This window comes from Patiria miniata, unplaced genomic scaffold (assembly GCF_015706575.1).
Source record: "Patiria miniata isolate m_02_andy unplaced genomic scaffold, ASM1570657v1 HiC_scaffold_20, whole genome shotgun sequence".
Taxonomy (NCBI): Eukaryota; Metazoa; Echinodermata; class Asteroidea; order Valvatida; family Asterinidae; genus Patiria; species Patiria miniata.
In genome coordinates this window covers 36,262,458-36,281,667 of record NW_024037059.1, presented here as the reverse complement: position 1 = coordinate 36,281,667, position 19,210 = coordinate 36,262,458, and the positions used below count along the sequence as shown (strand labels likewise).

Here is a 19,210-nt window from a genome sequence, read left to right as displayed (position 1 = left end):
TTCTGTCTTTTCTTTGTTCCAAACAGTCAAAACACGCAATAAATTCGGTGTTTTTTTTTTTTACGAGACAGGTTTACACCTGCGTTTAAATGGTGATATTCTTTGAACGAATTTTTTGCTCATATTAAACTATCTTATTTTTATTTTTGGTTCTGCATATTTTTTTTTAAATATGAAATTTTTTTTTTAGGGTTTGGGTTCCGCTTTTTATATTCACCCTGTACCAACCGGTAATTATTTGGATTTTTTTTTATCACACCCTCTATTAAGCGATACACATTTTCTTTTAAGTAATGTATCTTGTTAATTTTGTGCTCAACGTGTAGCTTCAATTTCGTGGTACGTTTAGCTTCATTTCAAGTAAAGTTTATTAGTATTTTGTATCATTTAAGTACATGTATTTTCCATACCGCCCATTGTTGTAGATATTTACTTCCCTGCTAACCGTTCCTCCTGTAATTGTTAGATGTATTCAGTTGCATTTCCCTACAATAAGTTGTATGAAAAGAACATGTAAAAACAGCCTGCACCCTTAAAATCATGAATGATTTCAACTTTTGTATAACCTTCACTGTTTGAAAATCGTTGCCGCTCTGTCATCCATTAAAAGTACAAGTAGGGTATCAAAATGGAAAGTAGTTCATTTCTGAATTAGCTTCTTTGGTACGACCAACTTGTTGTTTTACCTTCGTTCCCTTTGACAACGTGTGAAGCCATGAAACGCAAAACCCGTACCACATGTGAATTAAAATTGATAATTTTCGTATGACGTAATAATTACCTTCAATTCAAAACTTTGATATGTACTTTTTGTTGTGACATATTGATCAGTGTTATATTCATATGTATGAGCATGACTCCTGTATGATACCATGTAGCTGATGAAGTAGTTATGAAATTAATTTGTATGAATTTATGTTACATGCAATAACGTAACTTAAAAGATGTATTGTTGCAAAATTATATTACATGACATATAAAATACATTTCCAGTGTGCATTTTAGTGATATTTTTCTAGCGCTCTGAGGGATTGGCTCAGTTACTCTATTACCATACATAGAACTTGTGAAATGTAAACGACCATAAATAATGGCTTTTAACTAAATTAAAAGAAGAATCAGTGAATCCTAAATCTGTGCTCATGGTTGTGTTTAAATTTTTTCCCAGTCATGTATATTACCAGCCGTCTAAGCCGTGTATTTTTTTTAATAAGTTTTTGCCTGAATTTAAAAATTCTTTTTTTCCAAGTTCATTACCATCGAGTTCAAACGTATCTTTATTTGATTAACTTTTGATTTTTGAAGATTTTTTTTACAATATTCTTTCTGATTCGTAAAAAATACGAATTTATACACAAGGTTGACCCGATGACCCGTGAATGTTTTTAAAAACTTTAATGTGAAATTGTGAAGAGTTTTGTTTAAACATTACGAATTTTTCAGATTTTAGATTTTGTCAAGTTCAAGTTCGTGACCAGGTCCTAACAGCTTATTTCTTTTATTAACTGTTGGATTCCAGAAGAGTTTTTTTACGAAATTCTGCCGGATGTTAAATTTTTTAAGTTCAAGTTCAAAAAAAAAAATTTTTTTTTCAAAATCTAAAGAAAATGCGAAATTTTACCGGATTGTTTTTGTAATCGCTATAGCTGTTTCAAGCTACGATCCATTTCAGCCTCAATCGTCTCGAATTCGGTCAGATTTGTTAAAAAAATTTCAAGTTCAAGTTCAAATTTTTTTTCTAAATTTCTTAAGAAAATTCGAAATTTCAGCGGATTTTTTTTCTTCTGTAATTCCTATAGCTGCGATTAGTTTTACATAGACTACTGTTTTCGATATTTATGAGGCGTAAGGTATCACATCTTAACCATTGTTATCATAGCGCAATCTCATAACTTGCTCCTCGCACAGGAGAGCAACCATCCATTTCTGCCTCAATCGTCTCTAATTCGTTCAGATTTTTAAAAAAATTTCAAGTTCAAGTTCAAATTTTTTTCTTCTAAATTTCTGAAGAAAATTCGAAATTTCAGCGGATTTTTTTTCTTCTGTAATTCCTATAGCTGCGATTAGTTTTACATGACTAACTGTTTATTGATGTTTATGAGGCGTAAGGTATCACATCCTAACCATTGTTATCATAGCGCAATCTCATAACTTGCTCCTCGCACAGGAGAGCAACCATCCATTTCTGCCTCAATCGTCTCTAATTCGTTCAGATTTTTAAAAAAATTCAAGTTCAAGTTCAATTTTTTTTCTTCTAAATTTCTGAAGAAAATTCGAAAATTCAGCGGATTTTTTTTCTTCTGTAATTCCTATAGCTGCGATTAGTTTTACATGACTAACTGTTTATCGATGTTTATGAGGCGTAAGGTATCACATCCTAACCATTGGTATCATAGCGCAATCTCATAACTTGCTCCTCGCACAGGAGAAGCACAGGAGAAGCGACCATCCATTTCTGCCTCAATCGTCTCTAATTCGTTCAGATTTGTTAAAAAAATTTAAGTTCAAGTTCAAACAATTATTGTCTATCATTTCTTAAGAAAATTCGAAATTTTAGAGGATTCTTTTTTATTTATGTTATCGCCTATAGCTGCAGTTGGTTTTACCTAGACTACGGGGTTCGAGTATTCAACGGAACGAGCGTCATTAATGCTTAAATGCTGGGCTCTGGCTACATTTCTGCACGCATTTCACATCCGAAGCACGTGAAACAGAGCTGCGACAACACGGAAAGCGTATCAGCAGAAATGGATCGTTGCTTGGATGTTTCTTGTGTGAGGTTCAGGCAACGAGATTGCGCTATAATAACGACGGTCAGGATGTGATACCCTACGCCTCATACACCTCGAAAACAGTAGCCTTCTAAAATCAACCGTAGCTATAGAGGATAACACAAAACAAATCTGCTTAAATTTCGAATTTTCTTCAAAAATTTAGAGAATATTTTCTGAACTTGAATTTGAAGAATGTAACCAAATCTGACAGAATTCGAGACGATTGAGGCAGAAATGGATCGTTGCTTGGATGTTTCTTGTGCGAGGTTCAGGCAACGAGATTGCGCTATAATAACGACGGTCAGGATGTGATACCCTACACCTCATACACCTCGAAAACAGTAGACTATCTAAAATCAACCGTAGCTATAGGGGATAACACACAAAAAATCTGCTTAAATTTCGAATTTTCTTCAAAAATTTAGAGAACATTTTCTGAACTTGAACTTGAAGAATGTAACCAAATCTGACAGAATTCGAGACGATTGAGGAAGAAATGGGTAAGTTGCTTGGATGTTTCTTGTGCGAGGTTCAGGCAACGAGATTGCGCTATAATAACGACGGTTCAGGATGTGATACCCTACGCCTCATACACCTCGAAAACAGTAGTCTATCTAAAATCAACCGTAGCTATAGGGGATAACACACAAAAAATCTGCTTAAATTTCGAATTTTCTTTAAAAATTTAGAGAATATTTTCTGAACTTGAACTTGAGAAATGTAACCAAATCTGACAGAATTCGAGACGATTGAGGCAGAAATGGGTAAGTTGCTTGGATGTTTCTTGTGCGAGGTTCAGGCAACGAGATTGCGCTATAATAACGACGGTCAGGATGTGATACCCTACGCCTCATACACCTCGAAAACAGTAGCCTTCTAAAATCAACCGTAGCTATAGAGGATAACACAAAACAAATCTGCTTAAATTTCGAATTTTCTTCAAAAATTTAGAGAATATTTTCTGAACTTGAATTTGAAGAATGTAACCAAATCTGACAGAATTCGAGACGATTGAGGCAGAAATGGATCGTTGCTTGGATGTTTCTTGTGCGAGGTTCAGGCAACGAGATTGCGCTATAATAACGACGGTCAGGATGTGATACCCTACGCCTCATACACCTCGAAAACAGTAGCCTTCTAAAATCAACCGTAGCTATAGAGGATAACACAAAAAAATATGCTTAAATTTCGAATTTTCTTCAAAAATTTAGAGAATTTTTCTGAACTTGAATTTGAAGAATGTAACCAAATCTGACAGAATTCGAGACGATTGAGGCAGTAATGGATCGTTGCTTGGATGTTTCTTGTGCGAGGTTCAGGCAATGAGATTGCGCTATAATAACGACGGTCAGGATGTGATACCCTACGCCTCATACACCTCGAAAACAGTAGCCTTCTAAAATCAACCGTAGCTATAGGGGATAACACAGAACAAATCTGCTTAAATTTCGAATTTTCTTCAAAAATTTAGAGAATATTTTCTGAACTTGAATTTGAAGAATGTAACCAAATCTGACAGAATTCGAGACGATTGAGGCAGAAATGGGTAAGTTGCTTGGATGTTTCTTGTGCGAGGTTCAGGCAATGAGATTGCGCTATAATAACGACGGTTCAGGATGTGATACCCTACGCCTCATACACCTCGAAAACAGTAGTCTATCTAAAATCAACCGTAGCTATAGGGGATAACACAGAACAAATCTGCTTAAATTTCGAATTTTCTTCAAAAATTTAGAGAATATTTTCTGAACTTGAATTTGAAGAATGTAACCAAATCTGACAGAATTCGAGACGATTGAGGCAGAAATGGGTAAGTTGCTTGGATGTTTCTTGTGCGAGGTTCAGGCAATGAGATTGCGCTATAATAACGACGGTTCAGGATGTGATACCCTACGCCTCATACACCTCGAAAACAGTAGTCTATGTTAAAACCAACCGCAGCTATAGGGGATTACACACAAAAAATCTGCTTAAATTTCGAATTTTCTTCAAAAATTTAGAGAATATTTTCTGAACTTGAACTTGAGGAATGTAACCAAATCTGACAGAATTCGAGACGATTGAGGAAGAAATGGGTAAGTTGCTTGGATGTTTCTTGTGCGAGGTTCAGGCAATGAGATTGCGCTATAATAACGACGGTCAGGATGTGATACCCTACGCCTCATACACCTCGAAAACAGTAGTCTATGTTAAAATCAACTGTAGCTATAGGGGATTACACACAAAAAAATCCGCCAAAATTTCGAATTTTCTTCAGAAATTAAAAAAAAAAAAAAAAAAAAATCTGAGAAAAATTCCTGATGAAAAAAAATATTCAAAAATGCACATACAATTAAAAAAATCACCGTCAAGAACTGGTGATGAACTTGAACTTGAATAAATTTAAACAAATCGTTCAGAATTTTGTGATGTATATAAATAATCTTCAGAAATGCACAATTTAAAAAAAAATCATCGTTAAGACTTGATGAACTTGAACTTGAAAAAAAAAAATCGGAGGAAAATTCCTGATGAAAATATTCATAAATGCACATACAATTAAAAAAAAAATCACCGTCAAGAACTGGTGATGAACTTGAACTTGAATAAATTTAAACAAATCGTTCAGAATTTCGTGATGTGTTATAAAAAAATCTTCAGAAATGCACAATTTAAAAAAAAAATCACCGTTAAGACTTGGTGATGAACTTGAACTTGAAAAAAATTCTGAATTTCGTTAAAGTGTATTACAAAAATTCTTCAATTTATATATATGTTTTAAATTATTCAATCAATTGAAAAACAACGGGAGTACCAAACAACAAAACATTGGGAAAGATTTTTTTTTCATTTATTATTCTTTTTATTTAGATTGAAGCCGTCATTTACGGTCCGCTTAAGATCTGAAAACCACTTTTTGTTTGTTTGAAGTTTCAAAGACATTTCAGGCTTTAATGAACAGTTGTTTCACTTATATACACTTCGAACCCAACAAGCACGCAAGTCAAAAAATGTACATTGCAAAATTGGCTGAACGTTGAATAAAAAACGAGAATGCATTTGCACAGTTTTTGAACGATACGGAGTCTTCTACATTTCAATAATATTCTAAACATAATTACTGTACTTAGTTTTACAGATTTGTAACATTTGACGTAAAATAACGTATAAAAGTATCTCCGTTTTCAAAACTGCAAAAACTACTACTTTGCAACAACTTTATCAATAAGGAAACCTTGACATAATTCTTTGATAGGCCAACTTTAATTGAAACCCAGTAATTTTAATTGACACAGGTGGTTTATTAGCCAAAATAAATTAGTAAAGATGCCCGTCAGCTAGTAGAAACGAAAATCTCAGTTGACCTAATTTTACGCCTTTCCCGTACTTTTGTACATTTTTAAGGGGCAGGCGTGTTTGCATCTCTTCGTGAAGATGCAATCATCGAGATGCCTTTTTCTGGCGTCATTAATGTTGACCATGTTTTTAAACACAATAGGCAAAAAATACTCAAATTCTCAATTTTGATATGCCCATTCCTTCGTGAAAATTGTGACCAAATTACAAAACAATAGTCATTGCACTCTAAAAATCCTCCGTGGTAGCAATCGTCGGATAAACGCGTCCTTCCATCAATATGGCAACAGTACTGTGTTGAATAAAATCGTCTGTAAGATGCAGCTCAATGACAACCCTGTAATAAGGAAGAATAAACAACAGAATTGTTTGTTTCAAATAATTGGCGACAAAAAAACAGTCGTGTGAAAAATTTACATTCCTAATTTGGCTTGATGGCGCAATCATGCCCTATGAGTTGACACAATTAGCCTATACATGTCTCGCCAGCGTCCTGCCCGGTAAATTTCTTTGCTGGGCAGCTCTGTGATAAATGGTAGGGCGTTTTTCGAGCTCCAGGAATGTTTGGGTTCTCCCTGGACAATTGTCGCAACTTGCATCGTTCATGAGGAATCACAGTTCCCAAAAGAACAAATCAAATGCTTTGCCTCACTACCTGGATCGTCGTATATAGTTCAGCCGGAAAAAGGGGTATCGTGCGGCCTCGGAAATCAATTTCTAATCAACGTCTCTAGGTCAAAACAAATGCGTAGAAAACGATTTGCTATGTTAAAATGTTTTTAAAATGTCCCACGTATTGTTTTTATGGAAATAAGTGCCTTTAATTTTTAATGTTTTATCACTCTAACCTGGCAAATTTCGAGCAGTAAAACTGAATGATGGACATTTTGTTTGAGCACTGTTCGTGTCTGAGTACTTACATTATAATATTATGTTGACGTACTCAAATGATTAATACCAAAGAAATTTCAATTGATGATGCACATAGGCTGACATGAGGCTTTCACTAACGTGCACATAGGCTGACATGAGGCTTTCACTAACGTCAGATAATGATTGATACGTCAGATAATGATTGATAGCCGAATTATGGCCACGCCAACAAAAGGAACCACATACACATATTTTTATTGGGGGGGGTCACTTTTTTTAAATGACCTAATGATGATAAAAAAAGTCAGCAGTTTCATTGTATCTGTGGGCTGTGGGCACGTGCATACACATGTGAGGATTAAACCAAGCATTCCGTCACTGGGCTTGTCCTAGATATACAAATATCAAACATCCCCTTCCAGGCAAGACTAAACTTTCCCAAACAACAAACCACAACGAGTTCACTTATGTTTGACATTTGAGTTTCCTTAATTGTGAATGAATAATACATGTTATACATACCTATTGTCAAAAATATGCCGGCAACATTTGCTGACATCTCTCTGTCTTTATCTGGAAACCGTCTATCCGTCCTTATCATGTAGAACACATTCACATACACTGCTCCTCTCAGACAACCAGCTACTACCATTAACGCTGGCAATAGTGCAACTGGGAGAAATTTGAACTGGGGAAACCAAAACAAGAACCCAATGGTTAAGTACATCTATTGAATTAATATTCATCAATAGAGCTATTACCATACCATGTAAGTATGGACAGAATTTATGCATTCATGCAACACCGCTGCCCTAATCCCTACAAGCTAGGTTATTTCTGTCCAAAGAGGGTCATTCACAGATTGTCAAGGACAACTGTATGTTTTTGTTTATGAATTCAATTATGTCTGGGCTATTTGAATATTTAATTGATATTTTTCTAATGTTAGTGAACTAACACAGGGCTGTCTCAGCAATTGTTTTTGGTGATATCTGGCACGTACAGTTACAAGTACAAGTTTCATCCATTGCATTAGATATTGGGATGTGTACAATTGAGGGTGGTGTCATACAATAATACATGATGCCATTTTCATAGGGCTTCAAATTATGCATCTTCAACGTGACATCACATGACACACGATGACGTCACTTAAACTTTCATATACAATGTAATATAACACATCCCGTTTTAGGTACATACCAAGTTTCAACCCAATGGAACCAGGAAACAATTTTCACCTAGTGGGTTTGTGGTGTGTGTGCCCTTAGGCACGACACTTTGTCACTCATTGCTTCTCTCCACCCAGGAGTAAATGGGTACCTGTGAAGGCAGAGATGGTTATTGTGATTGTTTTAGTTGCTTTTGGCCGAAATGGCAGCATCAAGCTGTATACTCCCCAGGGAGCGAGATGGTATTTGGAATGTTTCATTGGCCCAATAAGCAGGGTTAACGATGTAGCAGCTTGAGCACCAATAATGGTGGATACGCGTGCTTTATAAAAACATTTTTCGTTCGAATTCACCGATTCTTATATTCAATTCGTCCGGCAACATCGATTTAGTACATTTTCCAATGTTTTAATTTCGTCCTTTGTCCGGCAACATCGATTTAATACATTTTCCAATGTTTAATTTCGTCTTATGTCAAACAATTTCAAATTTAGTCCAAACAAATTCAAACAATGAGCATACTTTTTGACCAGGAGTATTAGATTTCGTCTCGTCTACGCCAAATCATGTTATTGAGAACTAAAACTTGTACGGGTGTAACAATGGATAACACTCTCGAAAATAAAAAAGTATATTTACAAACAGTTTGAACAGTTTCATTTCCAAATTTAGTTTCGTACAGATGGTACAGCTTCTCGATTTCTTTACTGTCAAGAGCTTCGGTATGTTTAACGGTATATTCCTTTCCCAAGTACTTTCATGAGTTTCCGGCTGCTACGACACCGCAAAAACGATCTTTGTGTTCTGTGTTTTGATCTTGTTCGTTCGTTAATGCAAGTTTTTGGTCCTCCAATCTAATTAGAAAGGAGTTTAATTTTAGTGTCGCTGAAGCAACAAAGTTGTAGATTAATCGAGAAAATTATAATAGCCAGAAATTGTAAATACTCGAATATTGCTATCATTTACTTACAGCAATACATTTGTATTTTGTTGACGAGCTAGGTCATATTTGTTGACGAGCTAGGTTACATTTGTTTAAAAACCTGCTAAAAGGTGCTAAAAGAAAAAGATTTTTTAAAATTATTTTATTATCATATAATAAATAGAAACAATGAAAATATTAAACGTTTGTGTTTAATGTCATAAAACATGCAAGCTTAATCAATGTGGTATGAAATCAAATGGTGAAAGTTATAAGACTTGTATCGTGTGTAGGGATGAAATAAACCAAAAATTATTCGCATTATTATTCGCAATCAAACGTTTGTAAAGTTTGTAAAAGTGACGATCTAAGCATCAAACCAAACCGTGAAAAATACAAAATCTGCGCTGAGTGTAGAAGTAAAATGAAACAACAACGACAATGTCTACACGGTCGCCGACGCGACATATGTAAAGATTGCAGCGGTTCTGGTATCTGTCCACATGGACATCAACGCTACTATTGTAAAGATTGCGGTGGTTCTAGTATCTGTACACACGGTAAAATACGCAGCTTATGTAAAGATTGCGGTGGTTCTTGTATCTGTACACACGGTCGTCAACATAACAGATGTAAAGATTGCGGCGGTTCTAGTGTATGTTGCCACAATCGCATCCAAGGGCAATGTCGAGAATGTAAGAGTGATGATGGTAAGGCTGTAGACTTCACTATTTCGAGATGGATCAGGAGTTGCCGCCGCTACGATAAAAATAAAAATTTATTTAATCCAGACCTCTTTATCGATACTGACTTTTTAAGAGGTCTTACTGAAGACTACAAACATTGTTATTACGATGATTGCCGAGTCGTTTTACAATACGATCGTTATGGCGGTGATATGGGAACGATTGAGCGTTTAAATAACTCGATCGGGCACGTTAAAATTAATTGCGTGTTAGCCTGCAAAACGTTAAAAGAAAATCAAACAAGCAATAAACAAAAGTTTTAATCTCAAAGCAAAAGGCTCTTATAACGATTAAACGTTATAAGAGCATTTTTGCCTTATTTTTAAAGCGTGTCCAATTTGTTGACGGATCTAACTTCCAGCGAGTGGATTTTATCAAACAGGTATTGCATTTAACCCCGGTATTTATTTTTGACGGCGATAGCTAGGTCTCTGTTGGTCACCACTTCGTATTCGAGAGTCAAATCTGAGATAAAATACATCGCCGACGTATCTGTACTGTTGACGACTTTTTCGTGATCGTTAAACTTTCTCTCGTACGTCAGAGGTTGGTTTAAACCGCTGGAGTAAAAAGGGTGATGTGAAGTCAGTATGTCAATGTCCAGGGGAATACAATATCTGTTACCACAGGCATTCGCGAAAGCTTCATCTTTACCGTTGTTGCACCCACGTGAGCATCCCCATCCTTAAACGTTGAGAGTAGACACCGAATTTAAAGACGCTTTTAAACAATTGATGACCTAAAAAAACGTCGAGATTATCGTAGGCGAACCCGGAAACCACCGATCGCAGGTTATCGTAGAAAGATTTAATCGAACGCTAGCCGAGAGACTGTTTGGTCATCAGTACGCTCAAGAAATGTTTAATCCCGAGAGTAGAAACACGCAATGGGTCGAGCGATTACCCGGCGTGATCCAGGCAATAAACGACGAAACTACAAGATTATTAGCTAAAGCACCGTCACAGGCGGTTAAACTAATCGTCTTACCAAACACGCTGTTTTACCAAACATCGTCTTACCAAACATCGTCTTACCAAACACGCTGTTGTTCATCAAGTTGATGAACAGAAAGACTGTTTTAACAGTCTTTCTCAAAATCAGAGGTCGCTTTTGTTCTGAGTTGCGTGTTTTTGTCGATGTAAGTTGCCATCCAAGGCATTTGCTTAAATTGTAGCGCTCGATGCACCTTTTTAAGTTTCAAATCGAGTTTCAGATACAACTACAACGTAACGTAGTGCAAAACATATTTTTGTTTAGGATTAAGGGTACACGTTAATTTTTGCACGTTGCTACTAGGTTCGGTATCCAATAAATCGTTTGGATAATCAGACATCCATTCTTTTGGTATGACGATATTTTCTGGCGCTAGCGGGTAATCGGTGTGCAGATCGTGAAGATCGTCTGGGTATTCTTAATCTACTTCAAAACAGTAACCAGTGTTTGACGTTTTCCTGAGAGATAATATTTTTTCCGCGGTAAATTGTGTTGTGGTGTACCATTTAAAATCTTTGTATCCAATAACAACGAGTCGGTGTTTTGACGATTAAAATGTTCTCTGAGTAGTTTAAACGACTCTCTTGGACAAGCTTTAGATAATCTATCCAACGAAGACGCCACAAAATTAAACGAGTCTAAAAATCGCATATTTCCGATCGAAAACGAAATATACTTTTCCGAATTTTGAGCGATAACTTGTATTTCCTTTTCATCATCGTACTCTGAAATACTCTGCATGATCAAGTGAGCGTCGTAATTTTGTAGATTGTGAAAGTCGGCCGGTATGGGGGTAAAACCTGGTTTAACTTGTAATTATTAGATTGCAGTAGGCGTGCGCGGCACCTCTATATCTACCCGTGACGTGACAGTGATCTCTCACCTTTCTAAATTTGTTGATTCTCTTTTTACAGTCGAGACATTTAGACTCGATAAATCCATTTTTGTTTTCGTACTGATTCGTTTTTCTGGTTTTTTTTTTTGGGGGGGGGGTTTCTTGGCACTGACAGTTGCTCGAGTAATTGGGATAAATTGGTGTTTCGTAAATCCAACACGCGTTTGTTTTATTATGATGTTCTTTAGCTCGCTCGTTAAATTTCATGGGTTGGGTTTTTTTAAATATACAATTTATGTCGCTTTGTATTTTTAACATTTTATTTACAAACTTTGATGCAGCATCTTTACCTCTATAAGTATCTTGATACGCATTGGTGCCGTCGCATCTAACTACTACCAACGAGTGTAACCGCTTGCTTTGTGAATGTTTGTCTTTTGCGTGTTGTCCTTTTTATCGTCCGAGTTTTTTTCTAATATCGATTCAAAGTCGGCGTAAACTACAAATGGTGTTTTTTTTTTAAACCTGTACTTTTTAAATTCTAATATTGGCAGATCGTTTTCGTCGACTACCCACTCTCTTTTTACGTATTTTCGCTTAGCGGTAGGAAATACAATCTTTGACGGATGTGAATTTATGCCATTACAATCGCGGTCATGTGTCTATCTAATTAAACTTGCGTTCTATGATGGCACAGGCACTTTCGACAAAAACGTTTCTTACTTTTATGTTTTGTAATGTTGTAAACCAATCTCGACAAATTATTTATCCAGCAGTAGTGATGCTTGTTGCCTCAGAAAACAAAAACAGATCGATAGGTCGTGACTCTTCGCTGTAGTTTTTAGACACGTATAATGAAGGGATTAAATGAGAACTTTCCCGTTTGAAATTTAATCCTGGTTATATGAGATTACGTGAGATCCCGCCACGCGCATGCGCAGTCATTATTAAAAGCATAAGGATATGAGATCAAATAAAAACCGAATCCCATGGTAAGGTATAAATATAGAGAACTGATCCTGTTTATTGAAAAAGGGTGGGAGTAAGGGTAAGTTCTCATTTAATCCCTTCATTTTATTTCGAAATCTCGCGAGAGATTCCGTGAGACTTTAAAGCATCTGGTCAAATATCTTGCCCACATAAATGATAAACAAAGGGTGTTTAACATGAATGGTCTTGATGTGTACACATAAATGTAATAAACAAAACTGCAATGAAACCAAAGCTGTGTTATAGTGCTGTTTTACTTCTTTAATTTCACTGCACTCAAACCTTCATGTTCAGGGAAACACTATGTTGGTACACATTCCTCAATTATTTATTGCCTATCCTGGGCAAGAGGCAAGACAAATTGACATACATGTACACTGTATGTGTCTTATGTTAATAAACTTGGCAAATACCTGAAAACTCCATATTATCTGAAAATGTGAGCACAACAGCTCACCATTGGGGTCTCCCTTTTGTAAATTTTTAGAAAAACAACAAACTTGTTCAAAAACAACTGTTAATAAAACTCATGACTGTATTCAAGCCAGCACGAATGCATGACTTTCCTCTTAAGTTGGATCGTAACTGGAAAGCAGGCTGTGTGCCATTTTTGGAGTGTTATAGTACTTTTGAAAGGTGGTTTCTGTCGCCCACCCTGCAGTTTTCAAAATGTCTGAAATTGGCACTCCCAATTTATGAGCAGCTGACGTTGCCGCTGCTCGTGTCGAGTGCGCCTTGAATTGTGATGTATCGACTCCTGCTTGGAGCAGCACTGTGTTCAACCACCAAGCAACGGTGTCCTTGCTAACAGCAGCATGGGGGAGTTTGAAACTGATGAAAAGCTGTTGCTCTGTGGTATGTTCCTTGCGTCGTAGGTGTTCAGTCCGAGCAAGATACTGTTTTAGGTAGGTGTGAACACACAAACGCCTGTCTGGTGGATATGCTTTCAAGGTGACCACCAGTCCAGTATTGCCAGGGCGACTTTGCTTTAACAGGTCGGCAATGGTGAAGATAACCACGTCGTGTTTAAGCTGCATCATGTCCAGACGCAGTTTGTGCAGAGTCTGTGTTCTCTGTGCTGTCACCAAGGCAATCAGCATTGCCAACTTGAGGGTCAGGTCTTTGAGGGACAGTGTGCCGGCTGGAGACAGTCGGCGCAGATAGTCAAATACAACTGGAACATCCCAAATTGAACTGTATCTTGGTGCAGGGGGCCTTTGTGTGTATGCACCTTTAAGAAAACGGCTGATCAAGGGGTGATTTCCAACAGCAGAATAACCCTCTAAAACAACGAACGATGAAAGAGCACTACGTGCAACATTTAACGAGTTGTAACTAAGCCCAACATTAAAAAGTTCAGTTAAATATGTAACAATGTGGACGGCAATTTGTTGTGCATAGGATTTGTCGCCCTCTTACTGCAAAAGTCAATCCAGCGTTTGATGTACCCACTGTACTGTTTCTGGGTGGATTGTCGCCAGGATGACATGATGATGTTGGTAGCTGCCTCTTGAATTCCTCTGCCTTCGAAGGATCGCCGGACAGTCTGCAACAAAGGAGGTGGAGGTTATGGTTAATTGGGTTGCAGTCACTGGCTGTATGAGGAGATTGTGTGACTTTGGTAATAGCACTGGCGGCTCAATCAGCATATTTAGCAGTTGCGAAAACCAGGGCTGGGTAGGCCATTTGGGAACTATCATGAACCCTTCCGCGTTATCCGCAGCAATTTTGTTAAGGCATCTGCCTATTAGACAGAAAGGAGGGAACGCATAGAACTTTAGGGACTCCCAGCTTACAGAAAATGCATCAACTGCCTCTGCTTCTGGGTCTGGTTTCCATCAATTCCATGATATCAATCCCGAAAGCTGTGAATTTAGGCGGGAAGCAAAGAGATCAATCTCTGGTCTTTCCCGTTCCCACAACTGATTAAAAAGCTCCCCATTTAGCATCCATTCTTTTTCATCCTGGAACTCTCGAGATTTTCTATCTGCTATAGTGTTCTGTACCCCCAGGTAAATGGGCAGCAGATACCCAAATACCCCTGTCTATACACCAGTTCCATAACTGTATTGCCAGTAAATTGCAACTGTCAGACTTGGAGCCGCCCATGTGTGCTATGTAGGCAACAGCTGTTGTGTTATCAATGTTCAACCTCACGTGCAAGTTTTGCTTTTTCCCACAGAAAGATTTCAGAGCAAAAAATGCTGCAAGAAGTTCAAGATAGTTATAAGTGAACGTCCTCTGATTTCAGACTTTCACTGGCCTTCCAACGTCCCCCAGTATGGGTAGACCCATCAGACTCTAAATCAGGTTTACCTCTGGAAATGGTGGAAAATGAACTGTCAACATTCTGAAGCCACCAATGCAACTCCTCATGAGCCGTGCCTGACAAACACATCTGTCTATCAAAATGGCAAAAATTCTCTCCGAGGGCTGTTTTTTTTTTCCTTTCCAAAGTGCGGTAATGTAACGGCCCATATTGTACCCCGGGAAAAGAGGCAACCACCTTGCCTACAAGTGTGGCCACATGCCGAATGGTAAGCTTTTTGGCCTGTAGAGCAGACAGGCATGAGCCTTGATATCTTGTTTCTTTGAGTCAGGGAGGCGTACTGTCATTTCTTTGGAATTAATAATAAATCCCTAATATTCAATCTCCTGACAGGGCGTGAACATTGATTTGACCGGATGAATAATAAAACCTAAAAACTTAAAATAAGTTTTGCAGGATTTGGGCAGTAAGTTGCACAGATCGCTCGGCCTCACTCAATGATGGTGCAACAATTCAAGTATCATCAATGTAACCGGTAATAGTATGTCCCATGCCCCGCAGTGTAGCAAATGGGGGTTTCATGATTTTGGTGAACAAACGTGGCCCAGAACTCAATCCATTTGGCAGAACCCTATATTGATAGAGCTTATTGTCCCACATGAACTTTAGATATTTCCCGCATTCTAGAGAAATGGGTATTGAATAGTACGCATCTTTGAGATCCAATGAGGCCATATAGCAGTTTCTTGTTCTGAGGTTCTTTGCTGTTATCAAATGTATCCATTTTGAAGTGTCTATACACAATAGTCTTGTTGAGGTTTGAGAGATCCAGTATGATTCTCACTCCGCCATCTTTTTTCTTGCGGGTAAAAATATTGGACACAAACTGTCCATCTTCATAGCAAGTGGGTTCAATGACACCCTTCTTGATAAGCTTGCTATTTTCCTCATTAACACTGAATTGTTCTTCCAATGTTAGTTTGTACGGAGGTGGAGTGTAAAGTTGTTGAGGAAAATAATAAATTCCCAAAAACTCCAAATGATACCCTTTAATTGCTTGCAGGATAACTTTGTCTGAAGTAAGTTTTTCCCATTCACTGCTATATAGCCCCAAACGGCCCCTAATCCATTCAGAATTTTGGCCTGTATAGTCGTGTTCCCTAACGTGGCGCACTTCGAAGCTTATCCAACTTTCCTCGTGTAGTGTTGCCAAACCTCTTTGTTGATAAACCTCAAATTCATGCAGTGAAATACTGGTACTTTTACCTTATTAATGCTTGCTATTTAACCTCTGTGAACAATTTCGGTTTCATAAAATGTAATCCGACATGCAAAGACGGTCGCGTCCGGAAATTGGGCACAAATTGGCGGAGTGTTCCCTAACGTGGCGCACTTGAATAAATCTCAGAAAATTCCAAATTAACATTTAAGAATTTCTGTAAACTTGATAAATTCTGATAAATCATTATTATCTTTACTTACAAACCCAGCCAGATGTTTGTCAGAAAATTATTTTCTTATTTTTCGGGGCATTTTCAAAGGGTTCACTTTGCACTTGAAAATAAAATCGGAAAATCACGCCAAAATGATTTTTTCTTTTAACTTTGTAACGGGTAAATAAACTCGCGATTTATGAACGGGAGTGTTTAGAACTTGATGAAATTTCACTCTCTGTGAAATTTCAGTTAAAAATTTTGCTCTAGCTAGGCGCTACAGGCGAAAAATCAAAGTGCGCCACGTTAGGGGCCGCGCCACGTTAGGGTACATCAACAATATACGTACCTACCTCCATTGCAGTAGGTCTTATGTCACTTAGGACGTCTTCTTTACATGTTTGAGGTTCGGGACTGACCGGGTCCTTCGCTGATTGTGAGCCGCAGGTCCGAATGGACGACGGTGCAACGGTTTGACGGTTTCCCCCTAAAAAAAGGGGGCACTGGCACGTGGCACTGCCACTGGTTTTCTAGCCTGCAGCCTGAAAGCGTCTGTTTTCAGTGCTGTAGGGATGGTAGAGTTGAAACCCCCCCCCCCCCTCGTTGTTGTCGTGTGAAGCGCATCACGCCAAGTGTGGCTTTCTGCTCCTCTTGGAGTTCTTTAACCTAGCTGTTTCCCCAAGTCATCACCAAATAGCAATTGGGTCACTTTTGTGGACGGCTTGCATAAGTGAGCATATTTTTGGTTCATGTCAGGTCGGATGAGCTCTTTTCGCAAACTGTTAAGTTCAACATTGGCTGATGCCAGCAATGCGTAGCCATCCTCCTGTTCGGCAGTCAGTGTGCCAGTACAAGATTGAGCCAGGGCTGTAATCCCTTTGATGAGTGGCTTCTGCACTCTCTGCAGTTTCAAATGCCTGGAGCGGGTTTTAGCTGATATGTTGTCCCATATTTGAGGATTAACCTTTGGTACAGTAAGAGCGTCGCAGTTACTAGGACACTGATATTTTTCAGCTGTGTCGGTGAGGCTTTTCTCCTCGAGCTTTTCCCTCATAAGGAAGTTCAGACTATTCGCTACATCCTCTTTGATGGGGTTATCCACTACAGAAGGAGCAGTAAATTTCGCTGCAAAACCTTTGGCTTTTGTAGTCAGGGGTGTGAGTGACCACTGATCAAAATAGCTGAAAACAGCTGAAAAAAAAGTGTAAAAAAGCTGAACTTTGGAAATTTCCAATACTTTTGTACACAGCAAGTGAGGGGGAAAAAGCTGAAATCCAAAACAAAAAAAGCTGAAATCAGCTTTAAAGCTGAGTTTTTACACCCCTGTGTAGTACTGTCACTAGTGCTCATACTCGTTTCTGCACTGCTGGTGGTAGCAGTAGCACTACTCGGCCTAGCATTATGCTCCGAGTCTGTGTCCACCATGTCCACAGGGGAAACCATATTTTGGCCAGTTGGTGATGTGTTCATGTCCTCAGACTGTTCCAAAAATCGACATTTGAGTTAATATTCACGGCCGCAAAGGCTGAATAAGTACTTGCATGATCATCGTCACCGCCGCACTCAGACATGTCGGAGTAAGCGCCGGCCGCCATGTTAAAATTCGCCATGACACCCATGATCATCGCCTGGAAATTGTGACTCTCGGTGGCTTGTTTTGCCAGTAATTCCTCAAGGCATGTGAGTCTGGTTGACATACCAGTATCATCCTTGGTCTTCCGAGGATGTTGTGAGGCCTTTTTTGGCTGAGAAGAGTCCGAGTTACTCGCACTGTCTTTCGGTTTTGAGCGCGACTTTGTCACGGTCGGTGCAGTTGTACATGCAGGCGTGCTTGTTGCAGTACTCGTGGTCATGCCCGTACTGCTGCACGGTGTCGTTGCACCGAAACAGGACAACTCGTACGCGAACCAACTCGTACGTGAGACAACTCGTACGCGGATTGGTCAACTCGTACGCGAGACAACTCGTACGCCAGGCAACTCGTACGCCAGGCAACTCGTACGCAGGACAACTCGTACGCGGGCCAACTCGTACGCGGGCCAACTCGTACGCAAACCAACTCGTACGCGGACGATCGCCAACTTGAAGTTTATACCCCAAAACACACGCCAAAGTTAACGATTTATCACAGTGGTCTGATTGTATGACTGAATGACTGTGATTGTAGCCATATGTATTTTCAACAATTTTAAATTCCATTAATGCAACTATGTTCAGGTTCAAAAGTTTCAATGATAAATTAAAAAAAAAACATGATCCATTTTAATTGCGATCGATGGGTAGTGCAATGCCGCGGCATGCACTTCCAACCATGAACTAATGATGAACTAATTGGGAATTTGGGACTACTCAGTAACACAAAATAATCCCCTTGACTTAAGGAAAAAAGAATGTGCCGGACAACTGACCGACCCTAATTTCCAACACACCCGAACCTACGGTTTCAGTAAAATCCCTTGTGCTACGGCTGCTTGTCTATACTCACGCGTACGAGTTGGCTCGCGTACGAGTTGGCTCGCGTACGAGTTGGCTCGCGTACGAGTTGGTCCGCGTACGAGTTGGTCCGCGTACGAGTTGGTCCGCGTACGAGTTGTCCCGCGTACGAGTTGGTCGTGTACGAGTTGGCTCGCGTACGAGTTGACCTGCATTCCGTTGCACAAGCAGCAGTCGGTGAGCACACCGCTGCCTTGTTCGGCGTCTTTTTGCCGTCAGTTTTTTCCTTATTTTTGTCCATGGTTACCATGGATCACAATTCTTCCGTCGAAGATTAAGAAAGGACAAAAAACGAAGTGAAGTATTTGATACAAATAATTATTTCACTCCGTGAAGAAAATGACAGCGGTTTCCGCTATCGCGCGCTGTGGCGT

The 19,210-nt window shown here is 38.8% G+C and overlaps 1 protein-coding gene and 1 long non-coding RNA gene across 3 annotated transcripts in view; both read right to left on the bottom strand.

Annotated features, from left to right (window-relative positions):
• Positions 1–5,582: 5,582 nt before the first annotated feature.
• LOC119728900 (battenin-like) overlaps positions 5,583–19,210 on the bottom strand; it is a 47,628-nt gene continuing 34,000 nt past the window's right edge. The window contains exons 6-7 of the mRNA XM_038201332.1: positions 7,506–7,671; positions 5,583–6,447 (exon numbers count right to left, since the gene is read on the bottom strand). Of these exons, the coding sequence (XP_038057260.1) occupies positions 6,386–6,447; positions 7,506–7,671 (228 nt within the window). The 3' untranslated portion in view covers positions 5,583–6,385. The remainder of the gene's footprint in view (positions 6,448–7,505; positions 7,672–19,210) is intronic.
• LOC119728901 lies at positions 12,656–17,571 on the bottom strand. 2 transcript variants are annotated; one of them, XR_005271157.1, is made up of 2 exons: positions 16,693–17,571; positions 12,656–14,187 (listed from the first exon to the last, which is right to left on the bottom strand). It is a non-coding gene; the product is annotated as an uncharacterized LOC119728901 (long non-coding RNA). The 2 variants fall into 2 exon arrangements; XR_005271156.1 differs by having other exon boundaries at positions 16,697–17,571.